The sequence below is a fragment of the Pezoporus occidentalis genome, unplaced genomic scaffold (assembly GCF_034315485.1).
Source record: "Pezoporus occidentalis ecotype Australia unplaced genomic scaffold, CSIRO_AGI_Poc_V1 ctg46, whole genome shotgun sequence".
Lineage (NCBI taxonomy): Eukaryota > Metazoa > Chordata > Aves > Psittaciformes > Psittacidae > Pezoporus > Pezoporus occidentalis.
This window is the reverse complement of record NW_026915791.1, coordinates 2,131,632-2,150,416: the sequence shown is the minus strand read 5'-3', so window position 1 is coordinate 2,150,416 and position 18,785 is coordinate 2,131,632. Positions and strand designations below refer to the sequence as shown.

Here is an 18,785-nt window from a genome sequence, read left to right as displayed (position 1 = left end):
GATCTCTGTGAGAGGTGGATTCAGGGATCTTGCAGGTGAGAGCAGCTGCCTGTCAGGCATGTATTCCATCAGCAGATGCCTGCAGTGGATGATGATGCTATCCCCCCGACTTTTTATTTTCCGACTTTTATTAGAAGGTGCCTTGCTCTTCAGTAAAGAAAAGCACTGCACTGCAGTACCCAAATTAATGTTTACTGCATGCACCTACAGTGGGCTTAGAAATGTCTTTTTTCTATATTTACTGAAGCACAAGTTGGGTTTTTTGTCACCCATTTCTAGTTAATACTAGACAGCTAAACCCCCCTGTATTTTGTTCCTTTTACCATTATGCTCCTGATCATTCCTAAAATTAAGGTCTGTGTATTAAGTATACTTGAGATCCAAAGAAAGAGGATGACTACAGCCATTTTATGTTGTACTGCCTATATGATCTGAAGCCAAATGCCATGCAAGGTGTTGGTATTTTTGACACAATCATATTCTTTTTTAAAATGGGTAACTTTATGGCAAAATAAATTGGAAAAAATCCTCACCTGCCTAGTCTACCTGTCACATGAAGTACCTGCTACATCAATGTGTAATAACCTTTAAACTTCGGGAAAGTGGAAATTAACTCCTGGATGAATATTACCTGAAAGTCTTTTATTAATGTAGTAAATTACACACACCCCCCACCCCCCCAAGAAAATAATTTGAGTTTTTTCCTTTTGTGCCAGCTTCAGCATGACTAAGACTATAAAAGTCAGCGTTTTGCAGCCAGAATTCACAGGTTACAGAACTGTGCTTTATGGATGGTATTGTTGAATAATACCCGTGAGTACCAGAGGTAGATGGCATCTCCTACGCCAGCAACCACAAGCTGAATTCTCACTTGGGCAAGAAAGTAAGTTCAACATACTAATCTCTGCTCTTAACTACATAAATAAATAAGTTATTTCTGCCTGTATTTAGATTAAGGCCAAGAAAAAAAAAAAACTAAAAAAATTACAATGCAGAATTGCCAAACCTTAAATTTCTATTTCACTAACGGAGGCAGAGAGGGGTGCCTGTTGTTACTTCATGTAATCCACCATGTGAAGTGAAATCCCCACCTAAAACACAGATGTGAAGGGTTGTCTAACAGTAAATTAAAATTATTTAGCTGAAAACCCCTTCTGCAGCATGAGAAAACAAAAGCTACAGCGTATTCATATTCACCATCCAACAGAAGTGTAAAAATAAGTTTTCCCCCAGGTTTATTTACTAAACTGTTTTACATTCAATGAAACTTACAACAATACTTACAGAGCATTATCACGAGAGCAAACACATTGAGAACACTAGTAAAGACCAAGAATGCAGGTTACAGTTATTTTCTTGTTGAACTCAAATGCCACTTCCGTAAACAGTAACAAAACCAGACCATCGCCGCTAGAAAAGATGTACATGTAAAAACACTCTACGTACACAAAACTACATATATCATTTTATACTCCCAACCAAAGCACTCTGGTCAAGCCCAAGTACAATTTGGTATTCTCTGTACAACTATTAAATCCTGCTAAAAATAATAAGTTATCCTTCGGTTTAAAATACAGCACAGGGCATAAGGCAAAAAAATAGGAATTATCATCCAGTTCTTTGTATTTCAGTTCAATATCAAGAATTTAAGGCAAGATTGGACATTTTGCATTGTTTCATATAGTGAATGGGGACTTACAGATGGCAAACTGACAAAGCAACACACTATCTCCCAGAAAAAAAAGTTAAGTAAGTGTCACGCGTACTGGACACATCTGGCCCTCTACAGATTCCAACTAGACTTTCTGAAAGAGAAGCATTGGTGTTAGGAGAGACTGTCAAGAAGCTTACAAATGAGTAGCTCTAAAAAGGAAAAATCTGAAATTCAGGAACTGTACGTACACATATAAACACATGCCCACTTTTAAGTGCTTTACAGACAATTTTGAGTGACTAAGAAATAGAACTGGATGATAATTTGCAGTTGTATGACATCTTATTTGAAGGTCCTTAACTCTTACACTGCAAAACAGACATTACAATGAGAGCATTGTTCTTTAGATGCAAATTTAAACCAATTGTTATGTCTGATCTTTCTACAACCAAGCACTTCAGTGAACAGGACAACAAGTACTCAGAACAGAAAATGAAGACGGCATGATTTTAAGTGACATGATCCCATAACCAATATCTGGTTTGATCCATTTCTAGCTAAACAGATCACCTGATCTTCACTGTATTTCGTTAGGCATTTTTCCCATTCTTCATACCAAACTTGCTTACTAAAATAATTGTTTATGCTGCTACCTTAAATTTAGCAATGCCACATTACACAATCTGGGGTCCATCTCTATGCCCCGATTTAACATTGCCACTGCCTAGGTAAAGTGAATAAACATTTTGCAGTTTTAAGTGCTTTGACTTCCATCAATGAAAGATGTTTATGTAGATACTGAATAACCACCATCCTGACCTATGGATTTTTTTGTTGAAGTCAAAACCATTTCTATACCTTGCACCACTTTCTACTAACTGAAAAGTGTTTACTAGTACTTCTAACCAGAACAGGTTTGTGAGCATCTTCATTCATGGAATTCTATTGGTGTTAAACTCTTAAAAAGCACAGTATATACTGAACTGCCTGGAAAGCCTCGTATCAGTAAAAGGCATAAACTTCTCTTTTACGTAAGGAATTTTTCCTATTTTAATATTAGTTTAAGCATCTTTACCTCCAGTGTATATTGGAAAATATGATAATGGCATCTCTGTGAAACAGACCAAGAAGTGAAACAGCACAGAAAAACATTCAGCTTGTGCATTCACCTGGACAGAATGAGTAGGCAATCTCTGCAATGGGCTGAAATAACTACGTTAATTCCCCAATCCCCAACCTGCCTCCCCTTCTTTCTCCTCCCCATACACAAACATGCCACATAGAAGCACGTAGCTACTTGTGTCCTATCAATAGATTCACTGGGATAATTATGCTATTATTGCTGTAAAACTAGAATCCTTAGTGGGTCAAATTAACTGCATTGAAAACACTGGAATTGTTACTTTTATTTATTGTTACCTTTATTACCTTATAAAGTCCTGCTTCATTCTACCAAATCTGAAGAACACATGCAGGATTTTATAACCTGTGCAAACACCTGTTATCTATGAATAATGTCTTATGGTGAAAACACCCTCACCTCCTTGACTGTTTAGAATCTGAATGTTAGTGTATGAAAGAACAGGGAACGCCACTGCTTGCCTGGCTGCAATTTGCTTTGCAGGAACTCAGAATAAATCAAATACACTCAAACTCCACCACTACGCATACTTTTAAAGAAATGGCTTTTAAAGCAACTATTTCAAATATTATTGCACCTTCAAAAATAATACTATATGGGCTAGAAAAACAAAGGGTAACAAACATCAATGTAAAACATTAAAACAAGGAGAAAGTAACTCTGGAGGCAGAAAAATTCTTCAGTACCAGGCCTGGCAACACATATACAGACATCAAAACAGAAATTCAAGATAACCTTGATCCCTAGTTAAAAATCAGAAAACAAACCAGAACATTTTAAATTAGCTACTATTTATTCACTCATCTATTTCAAATAATGGTTATGACCCACAGCATTGCTTTCTAGTTATCTGCCCAAGTTTTCACTAAGTTTAGGCCTACCATAAAGTTCTAACTCTTGAGATTCTGGTTAGTCACCAGAACAGACCTTCAGTGTTCCATTATACAGGACACATGCTTGGGATGAGCAACCCTATCCACCCACTTCAACCTGTGTTAGAAGCAAGGCTGGCTGAAGAACCAGAGACAGGATCTCACTATTCACTCCCTATTTATGTACTTGTGAGAATAGGAACAATAAACTTAGGACTTCTGTAAAAACAAGATACAAAAACAATGTAACAAACGAGCTCATGCTGTGCATTTTGTTATGCTTGACAGTTTCCATAGGCACGAATGTATCGAGCAAATAACAAACAAAAACACTAGAACAATCAAAACAATCATGCTTTATGCATACTGCACTAAAATCAGTAACAGCTTTATCATTATGTCCTACATTTAGCACCATTTTTAGGTCTGAACACTCTGAGAAAGCAATCATACATTCCTTTAAAAAGAAAGTTGTATGGAGTATGAACGCAAGCGCGCTTGGGAGACGGATGGGACGGATTAATTTTTTAGTATTTATCTTATGCTATGAATGCTGCTGTGGCATTACTGTTGTCATTTTTCCTTGCATGACAGTTGAAAACACACAGCAGGCTTGCAAGATTAAGTCATTTAATCTAGCACTCATTTATCCACAAAACGAAAATATAAGGGAAAGTTAAAACTGTGATTTCTCTTCATCAGATCAAACAACTTTGTTAAGAGGCAATAGATTTGCCTTGTAAATCTCTAAGTAGTTAATAATTATCATCCTGGCCCTCCTACCAGTAAGCAGGTGACAAAGGAGAGTGTACAGGCAACATACTATGGCATTTATTATTTACAAACCTTGAGATACAGAAACAAGGCAGCCCTTTAGTTACTGTTCATAAAAAAAATTATGAAGCACTGGCATTTTCTTAATATGAAGACACAACCAGACAATTATCAGCAAAGTGTCCAGCCGTAAAACACATTCACACATCTTTCATCCCAAGCACAGTAAACTTCGTATTTCATAGTAGGCAGGAGGAAGAGAGAAGAGCTCTAGAAAGTGAAAGGGTTAGATATACAGTGAGTTTTCTAACCATATCCCAGGCATGTACAGTACTCTCTAAAATTCACTGCCATTAATAGGATGCTATCTAAACCCCGCTGGTAAATAAGCTTTCTACTCCTCCTGCCTGTGTCACTAACGTAACAAAGGCCAATTGCCGGAAGAAAACAAATCCTTCCTCATTTCAATCCAACATCATGTTATTCCAATTTTCCAGCTTCAGAAAATGCAGCTTATGGTCTCCATCAACAGGGGTTCTTTTCAAGCAGATTAAGCTCAATCTTTGCATTGGGCCGGTAAAGTCCTGCTTTACATCAAAGCGCAGTCAAACCAAAATTGCATCGACAGTACATCATCCCAGCAGAGTCCAGCCAGCTATCTGAGATGGGATCATACTTCTGTACAGTGTTCAGGTAGGATGAGCCTGAATGGCCTCCAACTACATAAAGGTAGTTATCGATTACAGCTGCACCAACTCCTGTTGGAAAGAAAATAAACGAATGCATCACCATCAAGTCACAAGGTGTGGAAATAAGTATTTTTGTTCCTAATTGGAACCAGCCTCTCCCCATCTCCTAAAGGCTGAACAGACAAGTTCCCTCAGACTCTCCTTCAAAGAAAATGGGTGTTAAATGAAGAGTCCCTCCCTGTTTATGTCTTACACTCATTTTTACTGTTCTCACACCCTTCCCTATGGCAAAGCAATGCTCTTCTGTCCCAGTACTCTTTGTCAGAAATACAGAAGAGAATATGCACTACTGAGTCTCGATGTAAAATAAAATACAATAGAACAGCAACCACAGAAATGCTGAAACACACTCAAAAATCAATAGTAAAAAATAGAGTAGAAATATTACTTCAGATTATTTTTATTACAGCTCAGTATTAATAAATTGGACTGTAATTAAAAATAGAGAAATAAAAGATGTAGACAGGCTGGAGAGGGTCTAGAGAAGGGTGACTAGAAGGATCATCTAGAAGACAGACGATTCAAGGACTGGGAAGCCATGTGAGGAAAGGCTGAGAGAGCTGGGTCTGTTCAGCCTACAGAAAAAAAAGGCTCAGGGAAGACCCGATCACCATGATCCAGTATTTAAAGGGTGACTACGACGAAGACTTCCTTTTTATAAGGAGTCCCATGAGAAAACTGAGGGGTGATGGGCATAAATTAGATCTGGGGAGATTCAGACTGGACGCAAGATTTTTTACAGTGAGAACAATCAGCCATTGGAATAATCTCTCTGTGGAAGTGATGGATTCCTCAACACTGGAAACTTAAGATTCAGCTGGACAGGGTGCTGGGTCATGCTTTGCCTAGAAATGTTGGACCAGATGATCTCTGAGGTCCTTTCCAACCTGAGATTCTAGGATTCTATGAAATATTCTTTCACAGAGCTAATTAAATAATCTTCATTCACAGATGAAGTGTAATGCTCTGCAGACAAGTCACTGCAACTTTATTGCAGCTTCTATCAGGTCAAATGGCAGTTTATTTCTGAAAGAATATCCAAGTTAACTGCTGAGAATTTTGTATGTCCCTACCTGTTCTGGGTTCCTTCATGGGTCGACATACGGTCCACTGATTTTGATGAGGATCATATCTCTCAATGCTTGATAAGTGAGACACACCGTTGTGTCCCCCCACTACAAAAATGAAGCCCAGCATGACACCGACACCAAAGTTTATTCGTTTATCAGCCATTGAAGCTACTGTCTCCCATGAGTTTTTACTCGGATCATAACGCTCCATGCTGCAAATACAACAAACAACTTGTGAGGCTTGGATTTTAGTGACATTGAAATTTCACTCCACAAGAAATCTGCATTTGTCAGAAGTACATCTAGTTCTGGCAACCACTGCTACCACACACAGGAATTTTGTAAAGCAACAAAAAATGCTTTAGCTGATGGAAAATCCTGCTTTGTACTACTCAGTGACACAACACACTAAAGCCAGCGTTATCACCTCATAAGCATCAACTGCCTCCTAGGGCCGTTTGGCAACACATGCAGCTGGAGGTTCTCAAAAAGAATGATTCTAAAAAGCAGTTTTAACATATTTCATCCTGACTCAGCAACTGCAGTTCAGCCACTTCTCCAATGTCCTCATGCCACTACTCTGATCTGCAAGTTACATATGGAAACAAAGCAAGACTCTTCAAAGCTGGCCTCAGAACTGAAAGCTCCTTCAAGAATGACTGCTGCTATTTATAAAAAAAGGCAACTCATGAACAACTGAACACAATGCAGATCTGAAGTGTATCTATTTGGGTAACATACAGAATTAAAAACTTCCTTTAGGCTTGCCTGAAAATAACAGAGAGGGGAAAAAAAAACATGGAGAGCATATTCCCCAGGAAAAGCAGTAAAGAGCCTTGATCAAAATACTAAGGATAGAACAGATCTTCAGGATAAAATGGAAATTAATTACAATTGTCATTATTACTTTTTTTTTTTAAATCACTGGAGCTGTACAGATGGTCAGTCATTAACATTCTCATAGCATGTAGCCGTTCCCTGTCCAAGTGTAGCTTCAGTAGCACGAGGGGTGCAGAAAAAAGGGGATGACAAAATCAGCAGCACTACAGAGTAGCTGGAGAAAAGGTGCTTAATTACACAGCATACTTGAATAAATAAGCCAAAATTATTCAATCAAAAGTAAACTAATTTTAAAAAGGCAAATAATGAAATACCAGATTCGTCTCCAGCAGCTGCTAGCAGTTACTTTCTAACTGAAGCTAGCGCAGAATTTTAAAATTAAGAGCTTTTCCTCTAAAGGTACCCACTTGATAAAGACATTTCCTATTGCTCCAGTGCTGAATCTTTCATTTCCTGAAAGGCAGTTACTGAGTTTACCTTCCAAAGGCCTGCGTGACCACACTAAGCATTCAAGTTCTAGGGACCATTTTGGGCAAGAGTGAGGTCTTGATTATCTTCCTTTTGTTAGTCTGTGAAACAAGGCTGAAGTTAAATGAGCATCCCATAGGTCCCACAGCAACTCCCAGAACCTGCTCTACTCTGCCACTAACTCTGCTTTAAGCTACTCCTAAAACCAATAGCTCTGTATGGTCCAAAGGCAGTACGGAGCTAAAAGTGACCACACAGACAAAACTGCAGCTTAATTATTCCAGGTCAAATGCCAACGTGAAGAAATCCTAGAGCCAACAGAAATCTTTCAGACATGGCCTGTTGGTCTGTAACGTATTTCAACTGCTATTATAGCTCATAATCTAAAATATAAGAAATTAGAATAATGCCACTACATTTCATAAAACGCTGAGTTTAACTTATTGCTGTTTTTTATTTTAGTGATTAAAACAAATTGTTTGCATTTTCCAGATAAAAATACTTAGCTACACTTTCCTATTTGGAAACCAATCCTTTGCTTCATGAACTGTTTTAGATAAAAACGTATCAAGTGTAAAAAGTAAGTACTATTAATGACTAGTGCTATGATGTTACACTACACTGTTAAACAGCCGGTGTATCCCTTCCTGTAAGCAAGGTTTTCATTTTCACTCTTCATTCAGTTACTTAGACTTGTAGTTTATTAAGTTGCTTCCTGAAGGGACTAATGGCCGATTTGTTCCTATTTTAATAAAGAGAGGGCAAATGATTTCTTTGCACAACTAAGTGCCCCTGCTCTTCACTACTACTTTAAGATTCCATCTGAGGTATATATTTATTTTGTGTATATTAAGCCTCTATTTGTTTCCAATCAATGTTTTCAATGTTAAAACTAACCAGCATCCTAGTGTTTTGCAGGCTTGAGATACAAGGATTCAGACAGCACTGGTACAGCGCTAAGCAAGCCCTCTCCTGAGAACTCAGTAACCAAGGTGCAACACTACCACATTGTTACAAGTACACTACCTCAAGGTCTGAGCAAATAAGCTCTCTCAATACCAATCTGCTGAGTTAACCAGCTTGAGTATCTACAAGGTCAGGTGTCTTGTACCACCTTGCTTAGTAATACACATTTATGTCTTTGTCTTTACCATTTTCCCCTCTTAAGGATTAAAAATACCCCCAAAAACCAAGCCCCAAATACACACACTCTGAGCTGGAACATGTAAAGGTAAGTTAAAAGATTTCCCAGTTGGATTATTAGACTGATGCTGCAGAACAAGGATTAATGAGGTCCACTGTGGATTGCCAATCTATTTTAGAATAATTTTTAACTGGCTGCCAAACACAAGCTTAACAGGGAGTTTTGCTGATTTCCAGTTTATAACATTGAGCCACACACAGCAAAAGTACATACCTGTTCATATGGGCAGGACCATAACCACCAATAGCATATATCATTCCGTCCAAGACAGCTGCAGCAAAACAACTTCTTGTTTTGTTCATCGGGGCCACTAACTGCCATTCCTTCACTTTAGGGATGTATTTCTCTACAGTTCGTAAATAAGACTGCCCATCATAGCCACCTAAGGCATAGAGCTCTCCTGCCAGAACCACCACTCCCAGAGTACTTCGGCTCTCAAACATCCTTTCAAGAGACGTCCAAGTGTTCGTATCAGAGTCCCAGCACTCCACTGAATTCTCATGCTTTCGATAACTGATGCCTTGACACACATGAGTTGCAATCCCTCCTACAACGTATATTTTCTGGTCTAGGACACATATTCCAAATTCATAGCGGGGAATGCTAAGAGGTGCCAGGCCTATCCACGAGTCATTCTGGGGAAAATACATTTCAACACTGAAATAGAAAAACAAAGATTACATGAGTATACCTAACCTCAGGAAGCTCTATGAAGTGCAAACGAGCATCAAAGAGCACACAGTCTTAAGATTACTCCACAGAATGTATTTTGTAGAATAGTTTGTGTTGGAAGGGACCTTTAAGACCATCCAGTTCCAACTGCCCGATGCGACAAGCAGGGACACCTTCCACTAGACCAGGTTGCTCCATGCCCCATTCAACCTGGCCTTCTTTAGGCAACCTGCGCCAGTGCCTCACCAGCCTCACACCCCCACTTCTTTCAGTATCTAATCTAAATCTCCCCTCTGCCAGTCCAAAGCCATTTCCTCTTGTCCTATCCCAACACGTCCTTAAAAAAGCTCTTCTCCAGCTTTTTTGTTGGCCCATTTAGGCAGTTGGAGCTGCTCTAAGATCTCCCTCAAACCTTCTCTTCTCCAGGCTGGAGACAAACCCAGCTCTCCCAGCCTGTTAGACATGGATACCTACTCAGCAGCAGAGCCTGAAGTCATGATTACTTTATGATCAAGAACATGTCATTTCTAAGAACTACCTCTTCACTCTTCTCTGATTAAGTCTATCTTAATCCCAAGGACTTTCAAGCTTTCAAGGAAGCATATTTGTCATATATTAAATTTTAAGATTTTATTGTCTTTAAAAATAATAGATCAGGCAAAAAATACGTAAAATGAAAAGACCTGAAACAACAAAGTAGTAACATACAAACTTTTTATTAACCACTTTTATTAACCAAATTCTCGAATCAACAGAATTAAAATTATAAGATTTTACAGCTATTTCTGTTGGCACAAACAAAACCCTGCAATTTTGAAGATTACTCATTAAATCAAAATCTATTTTGAATTTAATGCGATGACTTTACTATTACTTACCTTTCCAAACAGGCAAACAGTCCAGCTTTTCCTCCTACAGCACAAAGAACTTTAGGAGCACAGCGAGGTCGTGTCATCAGCATGGTCTGGTGGGAAAGTCTGTGTTCAGGCATAAAGTGATATTTTAGGGCTTCATTCAGCAGGTGTTTACAAGTATGGTCATCGCGAATGAGATGGTTTGCTTCGTATAACCTCGTAAGAAACTTCACACTCAGCAGCGGCAACCGAACGCAATGTAGCAGCTGTGCCAAGTATTTCTGCCGCTCCTGCACGTCATATTTGATCCAGGACTCTAGTGCATAAAAAACAGTTTCTTCTGTCACAACATTCAAGCAGTCATTGGAAACTATTTCATCCAATTCAGAATGCGTAAGCTCAAAAAATTCTTCTGTCTGACAAACATCTTCAAAATTTTGACAAATGTACTTGTTAGCAGCCAAGTAGAGGTCATGGCATCCATAGGTCTCTGCAAAACGAGAAATCCCAATGCAATTACCAGGGTCAAGCTGGCTTTCAAGAAACGCACAGCACTCCTTCACTACCAGTTTGATCTGGAGAAGATTCGCAGCTGGGAGAAGTGACTCTACAGTGTCTTGCGAGATAAACACGGTTCCTGTGTAGGCATACTCCACGATGGCCTGCAGCGCTGCCTCATCGATGCACTGGAACTCCACCTCTGAGTTCTCCTTTTCAGAAAGGTTCCCAGTAAACATGGCTTTGAAGTACGGACTGATGCTGGCAAGCACCACTTTATGGGCATGGATCTTGACATCGCCAACTCTAAGGATAATGTCACAGAGCTCATGATGCTGGCGAAGGAGGTTCAGGCCTTGTAGAAGCTGTTCTGAATGCAAGTGGGTTAAGTTGGCAAGCATGTAGGTTGGAGAAGACTGGTCCATCTGTGACAAACAGAATTTTTAAGGCATTACTCAGGGCTTCATTTCAACAATTTCATTAGTCATGTTACTTAGACATGCCACACATAACATTCACAAAATATTTTCCAGTTTTGCTTTTATCTTAATTGCTTTTATTACTTCCCAATTTACTTATCCAATCCTTATGTGCTATGCTTTTTCATGCAAGTTAAATCCAGGACAATCAAATGTTTATTAATAGTGCATGTTATATTCATCTGTGACTTAAAACCCAACAAAAGAAGCACCACATTTTTCTGTCCTGGAATAAAATGTATATCATATGAAGCTTTGAATACATAACAGGATTGTGTATCAGATATTTGAGAGAACTGAACAGTGACTGAAACAAAAATAGAGATGCATAAAGAATAGAACTGGCTTACTTAAGACAAAGTTTTCAAAGTTCTTTAACTACTTTGTGCTACTTGCCTTGCAGGCTACTCAGTCCTTCTGTGGTGCAGCTAAGCCCTGCTGTGCTTCCCCCCCCGACTCGTGCTCTGGCCAGACCCTACCAGTCAGCAGGGCCACATTCCCTATCCAAGAGAGGAGAATCCCTCACTCTGCACAAAGAGGCAAAAAAGACTCACAGAGCCACTGGAGCCCTGTGCTGCAGGGAAAGAGGTGCTGGAACAGAGGTTACTGCACTCTGAACAGTAAGACGAAGCCAGGAGAAGGAGATCATTGCCTCACCTCATTGAGGGGCTTCCACTGTGACAGGAAATCCCTAGTGGACATGCCCTCACCCTCTGGAGAGGTCAGACCTGGGGAAGACTGTGAGGGTGGTGAGACACTGGCACAGATTGTCCAGAGAAGCTGTGGCTGCCCCATCTCTGGCAGTGCTCAGGGCCAGGCTGGACAGGGCTTGAAGCAACCTGGTTTAGTGGAAAGCGTCCTTGCCTGTGGCATAAGGGGTGGCATAACTACATAACCATGAGGTCTCCACACAGCCTTCTCTTATCCAGGCTGAACAGCCCCAATTTTCTCAGCCTATCTTCATATGGGAGGTGCTCCAGTCCCCTGATCATCCTCGTGGCCCAATGATCATGATAAAGACCAGGAGCCAGGCCTACGTCCACCATCAAGAGACAAGAGGTGGGAGCTGGTGAGGAGGTGCTTCCCAGGGAAAGCAACCACGTGGGTCCTAGTTAGACACGCTGATAGAAATTATATCGCTATTTCCATGTCCGCACAGCACCAGCAGCTACCCATGCTTCCCAACATCACCAGTAAGGGCAGAGAAAAGGATCCTCATTCCCACCTACAGCTCCACAAAACCCACAAACTCTTCTTTCAAAGAGTTTTTGCATCATGACAGTTCAAGGCATTTAGAGCAGGCATTAAGGATACCTGCTCTAATTTCAGTATCATTAAAATTCAAACAGTGCTGCCCACCACTACCTGTTGGCACAGCAGGTCTTTATTCTGACTGAATTATTATAGCAGTGAGAGGGTGGAGGGTATTGGATATGTCAGGATCCTGGACCACGAGGAAATATAACTATTGTTCTACAGAGAACACTGCAACAATTCAATTTCTGAACTGAAAACCTGATTTAATTTTGATTTGCTAAATGACTACACTTCAAGATCTCACTACTTTTATCTTAATGAGTTCATCATTTTTATAGCTCCTTAACTGACATCTAATTTGCAGTGAGCCTACTTACAAAGTGCTTAATCTGAAAGAATAAAATTTTTTTGCCAACATTTAAATATAGAACATAACAGCACTGACAAAGAAGTAAGGGCTTACAGCTAGAGACAGAAAACCTCTTACCCATTAAAGATAAGTAAGCTCCCCCCTCTCCTATTACAACTCTATACTGGAAAAAAAAAAAACAAATGTATCTAAAAGAAAGTATTTAAAGTGTATCTGCATTAAGGCAAGATTCCATACAATAACATTTTCCATATAACAATATATATGCAGCATAAATTATATGAGAGGGCCCAGAGGGGGGAAACAGGAGCTGTTCAGAAGCTAAACCACTTTGTTTTCCTTTTGTGTTCATGCTCAGTTCGTAACTTGATTGCACATATACACAGAAATCACAAAAACACAAGGTAACACCACATGGAAGGATAAAGGAATAGTTACATTTCAGATGTCAAAGCCAGTAAGAACAGTTATAAGTAATGACAGTTAAGTTATTCCACAGAAATAAAACTTTTTGTACAAACCTGACAGAGATGCCTACTGATGTGCATCTCCTGAATGGCAATGCTCACCCACACCTCATATTTGCATGCATTTATTCTACTGCTGAACAAGAAATCAGAAGCTGGAACATTACCAGCCCCAGAGAACATATGCTAGTCCAACAATGTCTGCTCACCACGCAAATCAAGTGGTTGTCCATTAGCACTGGGCTATCAGATCTTGTTCACAGTCTGCCGGTAAAACTTGTCTGAATAGCAGGGAAAGAGTTATTGGACATTAAAAGGTTAACCAGAAATGTAAACACCCAAGCTTGCTTACTGAAGCACTTTTATTCCTCTAAAAACCACAGTATGTGATGATGCCTGGTAAGACACAGAACACAGCATTTTCTTTATGTGAAAACAGCAGGAAGAGCTCCAGGCACTTTTCTGTTCCAAGGTAGTGTTTAAGTGCTCGCCAGTTCCTTATTTAGACTACAGAATGACTGGGGCCAGCAAGCGACTTGCCTGGGTTACAGCAGAGCTTAAAACCTGAGCAGCACCCACCCAAAGTACAGAGCTAATTTGGGTTGTAAACACCACACAAGACCACTTACTGCATGCAAAAAATATATATATATAACGTGCAAGGAGAAACTGTTTTGCTTATGAAATTTCGTGCTCCCCACGCCATTGCGTTTCACCTTCGTGCCCAAGCTCCTGCCCCAGCCCGTTTCACGCGGTAGAGGGATGCAGAGCAGCGGCCTGACGAGCACACGGCTTCCAACAGCCAGGAGCACGTCTCCCCCGCCCCTCTAAGAAGCCAGCGGGACGTGGCCACCCGGCGTCTGTGCACCAGCCACCCTGCCGACAGCTCTGAGACGGAGCCGTCACCCTCCTGTCGCCGTTCTGCTTGTATAAGTGTCGCCCCAGGTCAAGCGGCGGCCGCTCTCCCCTCCCTATACCTGCAGACAGTCCCTCCCGCTTGCACTCCACAGATCAACTCGGTAAACAGCACTCCCCACCGCACTGCGAACAGGTTGCGGGCACGCTACCAACGCCGCGGCGGCCCCGGCCAAGCCGAACCAAGCCGGAGCCGCCTCTCCACAGGGCCCGGTAGGAAGCGGGGCCCGGCTCACCTGCGGGTGGGAGGGGGCGCAGGCCGCAGCGAGGCCCGACCCGCGATCGCCGCCACCACCACGGCCACCGCAACCGCCTCGCTCGCCTCCGCTCGTACGGTAGTACCGGCAGCGGCAAACGTCACTTCCGGACTCCACCGCCCCGCGCCCTCTGCCAGTCAGCGGCGGGGAAGTTCTGCGCACCCACAACCCCAGAGGCACGGGCGGTGTCACTCCTCACGTCGCGGAGGGGGGGAGTGGTGGCTCTGCTTCACTAGCGCCAGGCGGCGCAGCCTGTCACCGGCCGCTACGCTTTACAGCTATCGACTTCAGCAGCGGAGCACACAGCTTCCCCAGCGCCGGCGGCGGGATGGGCGTGTGGCTGTGGCGAGGGGTGTGCCAGCCCTCCGCCTTTCCCCCGCCGGGCGCGCCGTGGTCGGTGCCCAGTGGGCGTGGTGCGGGCCGGCTCTTAGTGACGGCAGCGTTGTAGCGTGCGGCGTTGCTGGGATGGCTTAGTTCTACGCCGTGCGTAGTGGCTGTGGCCGTCCTCCCGTGCTATGGAGGATCCCCCAGACCCTGGGATCCCGCCAAGACTCGGCCCCAAGCGCGCTGGGAGGGCGGGTGAGGGGGATGATGATGCTGCCGCTCCCCTGCCGTTTTGGTTGGAGCTGCCGCCGGTGCCGTGTGGAAAAGCCCTGCGTAAGCGGCGCCGCAGGAGCGCCGGCTTCCCCTGCCCGCCCGTCGCCTGCCGCGGTGTCGGTGAGCTCTACCCCAGCCTGGCCCCTCAACTGGGTAGCCCCGTGACCCCCGGGAGGCGGGATGAAGAGCCTGGAGCCGAGCCTTTGCCACCCACCGGCAGTCAGCAGCCGGTTGGTAAGGACACGGAGCTGCTGCCTTCCGATCAGCCCGGCGGCACCGGCCTCAAGTTCGGGCTGCTGGCGCCGGAGCTGCACACTCGCCTGCTGGACCAGGAGGACTACAGGACCCGTGTGCAAGCTGTGGAGGAGCTGAAGAGGGTGGTTGAAGATGCCAGCGAGGCCGCGGTGACCTCCGTGCCTGCCCCCAGCATCCTGGGGTTCATCAGCCTTCTCTGCACTCTGCTCGGTGACTTCAACTTCAAGGTGGTGCTCGGAGCATTGGAGGTGATCTGTCTGCTGGCTCTGCGCCTGGTCAGTCAGGTCAAGTCCTTCCTGACACCTCTGTTCTCTGCTGCTACTCAAGTCCTGGGGGACAGCAAGCTGGCCATCCGGCAGGGTTACAGACGCCTGCTCTGCTTGCTCATGAAGGAAGTGGGTCCTCAGCAGGTGCTGGACTTACTGCTGCAGCCAGAGTACCAGCAGAACAAGAATTCTAGAGTCCGCGAGGAGGTGGTCAGTATGTGCATTGTGGCCCTCCTCACTTACCCCAGTGAGGAGCTGGACCTGGACAAGCTGGCGTTTAAGCTTGCTCCAGCACTGGTGGACAACAAGCACAGGGTCCGGCATGCTGCCATGGAAGCTTTTGCTGTGCTGGCGTCTGCCATGGGCCCAGGCAAAACCAGCCTTCTCTTCAAGGCAGTGGATGCTGTGGAACTGAAGGACAATGGGGCTGGGTTGATGCATGCAGTGCAAGCTAGGCTGGCCAGGAAGATTTTGCCAAAGCTTGCTGACCAAGGGTTTGTAGAGTATGCTGTGCCCTTGCCATCATCTTGTCATAACAGGGCATCCTGTTTACCCCCAGGAGCAGATACAGACTGGCTCTTGATGTGTGACAGGACTCAGAGTGCACCCAGCTACTGCGGGTATGAGGCGAGGGTTAATACTCTGCAGCACTCCAGTTCTCACAGTGCGGGAGTCAATGAAGTAGCATGTTCAAGAAAAATCTTGAATGCATATAAAGGAAAAAACAAACTGCCTTGGGAAAACAAGCATGCTGAATACAAGGAAGTTGGTTCAGGAGTCAAGATGCCTGTCACAAAGGGTGTGGAGCAGGTATGTACCTATACCTCACTGGACTCATGTGTCCTAAGGCGTGTTTCAAAGGGAGTTGTGAAAATTGTCAAAGGTTTATTAACTGACAGGTATGGCTGTAATATTTTATGTTCTAAGATCTTTATACATATATCCATCTGGGAAGGTTTGAGAACTCCTTATGTTGTATTTAAAACTAGTACAAATCAGATAACTTATCACTTAGGAAAAAAAAAATCTTTTTCTGAAGTTAGCTAAACTTCATGAGGCACTCCTTGCATCTAACTATACTGACTTGTTGCTGACAATGGCTAGCTAAAACCCAGGGAATGAGTATAGAAGTGGGGAAGCTATTTTAGAGCTTCTGTCTGTATATTTGCATTTGAAGATTCCTGACTGCAAAACCTTTCCTAAATACAAAAGCTGTTTCGAGGAAAACTGACAGTTCAACTTGGGCTTTGAAGGCGGAGCTCTGGAGTGTGGTGGGGCCAGCACTTCCTGGCAGCATCCAGACCCGAAACAAAACCAGAGAATTGCCAAATATCTGTTGTTTCTCAGTCTGATTTAACTAGGAAGAATGTAGGTCAGGCTGAAATAGCAGTTCTGACTGACCTGAGCTTTGATTTTTATCACTGATCATATCAGCAGCTGCAAAGGGAAGGAACCTTTTTACTCTGGCTTTCTGTTCTGTGGCATCTGTTTTGGATACCATCCGTGCGTTATAAGGTCTGGGAGTGCATCTGCATGTAGTGGGTTTTCTGTTGTGTGGTTTGTTGGTTTTTGTTTGGGTTTTTTGTTTGTTTGTTTAATTGGACAGGTTTCATTTATCATAACTTGATCTCCAGTGAGTGAGTTTAAGCGAGTAGATCTTTTTATAAGATGGAAAGCTGTGTAGAGTAGAATTCCTCATGACCACGTTTACATATTTGGAACTTAATTCTTAGTTGCTTAGTAACTTGTTTCTGCATTGGTTGAGGTCTCAAACAGTGCTACTTTGTGAAGGCTAGCTGTTAATAAAGTTTCTTAATAAAAAGAAATGTGAGTTAACACTATTGTAGTGTAAAAACCTTGAAATTCATGTATGAACAGATGCTCTTTTCCTCCTTCAGTGTATATATTGCCTTTATTCAAACTCCTGAAGTCATCTGTGTCTCCTTCAGTTGATGAATTGGGCAATTAAGTTCTCTTGGGCTATCTACAATGCAAATGGGGTCTGAAAAACAAGTTACATAGAAAACATCTCTAGAGTGAGAAGTTTTTTCTTTTTGAAACAGCTTTTCAGTATTAACTAATGCAACTTGTAGAAATAATAGTTATTAATATGTATTTATCCATGTAAATTGTGGGGAGTGCTGGAAGTTTCCAACCGTGAAAAGAGGGAGAGAAAGCAATTAATTTATGGGTTCTGTTTTGCTGTGTATGTAAAATGCATTTAGAAATGATATGAACTTAAATTTGACCTGGGGATGCAACTACATACTCATGGCTTCAAGTCAGTGATGATGAGGTACCGCGTTTACTAGGGAACATCCTTGGTACTAATATGAGAAAAGATTTTTGGATTATATCATAGAATCACAGAATGGTTTGGGTTGGAAAGGACCTTAAAGCACATCCAGTTCCACCCCCCTTGCCATGGACAGGGACACCTTCCACGAGACAAGGTTGTTCCAAGCCCTGTCCAACTGGCCTTGAACAGTGCCAGGGATGGGCAGCCACAGCTTCTCTGGCTTTGAGACTTTGAGTCCTAGGGGCTAGTTCCACATTTACTGTAAAGGAAATTTAAACAGCGTTGTGGTTTAAATACTGAAATATTTGTCCGATTGCTGCAGGTTGACAGCTTTGTTGCCCTGTCTTCACATCCTGATTATTTGTCTTACCTTACTGTTAAATCTGTCTGAACAGATTATAAAGCTCTCCAGGGCAGGGGACATATTTTTATTTGGCTTTGTGATTTTTGGTACAGCGTTTGCTAGCTTCTTGATGGTGCTTGTTTTGTTACATCTGTGCCATGAAACTGCTTTTATCGTGTGGCGTGTCTGTATCTGCAATGCCAGTAAATGAACTGTGTTTTCACCTAAGGCACATTGGGACAAGCAGACTTGTACAGTGTTTCCTGTACTTGGAAGATACTCCTTAACTGAAAGTTGCTGTAAGCTCTAGAAATAAAGCTCTTTTCCTTGGGGCATTTAGCAGTTAAAATGGGGGGGGAGAAAGTAAGTTAGCCCTGTATCTCTTCAGAACTATTTTCAGGAAGGTGTATCGTGCATAAAATTCGGGTGTTCAACTTGTTCATGAAAATAAAAAAAAAATAATTAATTCAGACATTCCTTTGAA

The 18,785-nt window shown here is 42.6% G+C and overlaps 2 protein-coding genes across 5 annotated transcripts in view; one reads left to right on the top strand and one right to left on the bottom strand.

The window, feature by feature from the left end:
* Positions 1-1,218: 1,218 nt before the first annotated feature.
* KLHL28 (kelch like family member 28) lies at positions 1,219-14,592 on the bottom strand. 4 transcript variants are annotated; one of them, XM_062635633.1, is made up of 6 exons: positions 14,521-14,580; positions 13,020-13,065; positions 10,323-11,221; positions 8,986-9,429; positions 6,264-6,472; positions 1,219-5,199 (listed from the first exon to the last, which is right to left on the bottom strand). In XM_062635633.1, exons 3-6 carry the CDS (start codon positions 11,219-11,221, stop codon positions 5,036-5,038), a joined length of 1,716 nt encoding a protein of 571 aa, XP_062491617.1. In that variant the 5' UTR covers positions 13,020-13,065; positions 14,521-14,580; the 3' UTR covers positions 1,219-5,035. The 4 variants fall into 4 exon arrangements, with proteins under 4 accessions (XP_062491617.1, XP_062491615.1, XP_062491614.1 ...); XM_062635631.1 differs by lacking the exon at positions 13,020-13,065 and adding an exon at positions 11,933-12,003 and having other exon boundaries at positions 14,521-14,577; XM_062635630.1 differs by lacking the exon at positions 14,521-14,580 and adding an exon at positions 11,933-12,003 and having other exon boundaries at positions 13,020-13,035.
* The window catches only part of TOGARAM1 (TOG array regulator of axonemal microtubules 1), a 36,464-nt gene continuing 31,111 nt past the window's right edge, over positions 13,433-18,785 (top strand). The window contains 3 exon segments of the mRNA XM_062635561.1: positions 13,433-13,639; positions 14,128-14,934; positions 15,033-16,469. Coding sequence (XP_062491545.1) covers positions 13,433-13,639; positions 14,128-14,934; positions 15,033-16,469 — 2,451 coding nt within the window.

Excerpts from the sequence above, each read along its gene's own strand:
- KLHL28 (XM_062635630.1), bottom strand. Across the intron at positions 6,473-8,985 it reads GGTCCTGCCCATATGAACAG|CATGGAGCGTTATGATCCGA; the intron begins GTATGTACTTTT and ends TTGTATTTGCAG. Across the intron at positions 5,200-6,263 it reads CATGAAGGAACCCAGAACAG|GAGTTGGTGCAGCTGTAATC; the intron begins GTAGGGACATAC and ends TCTTTCCAACAG.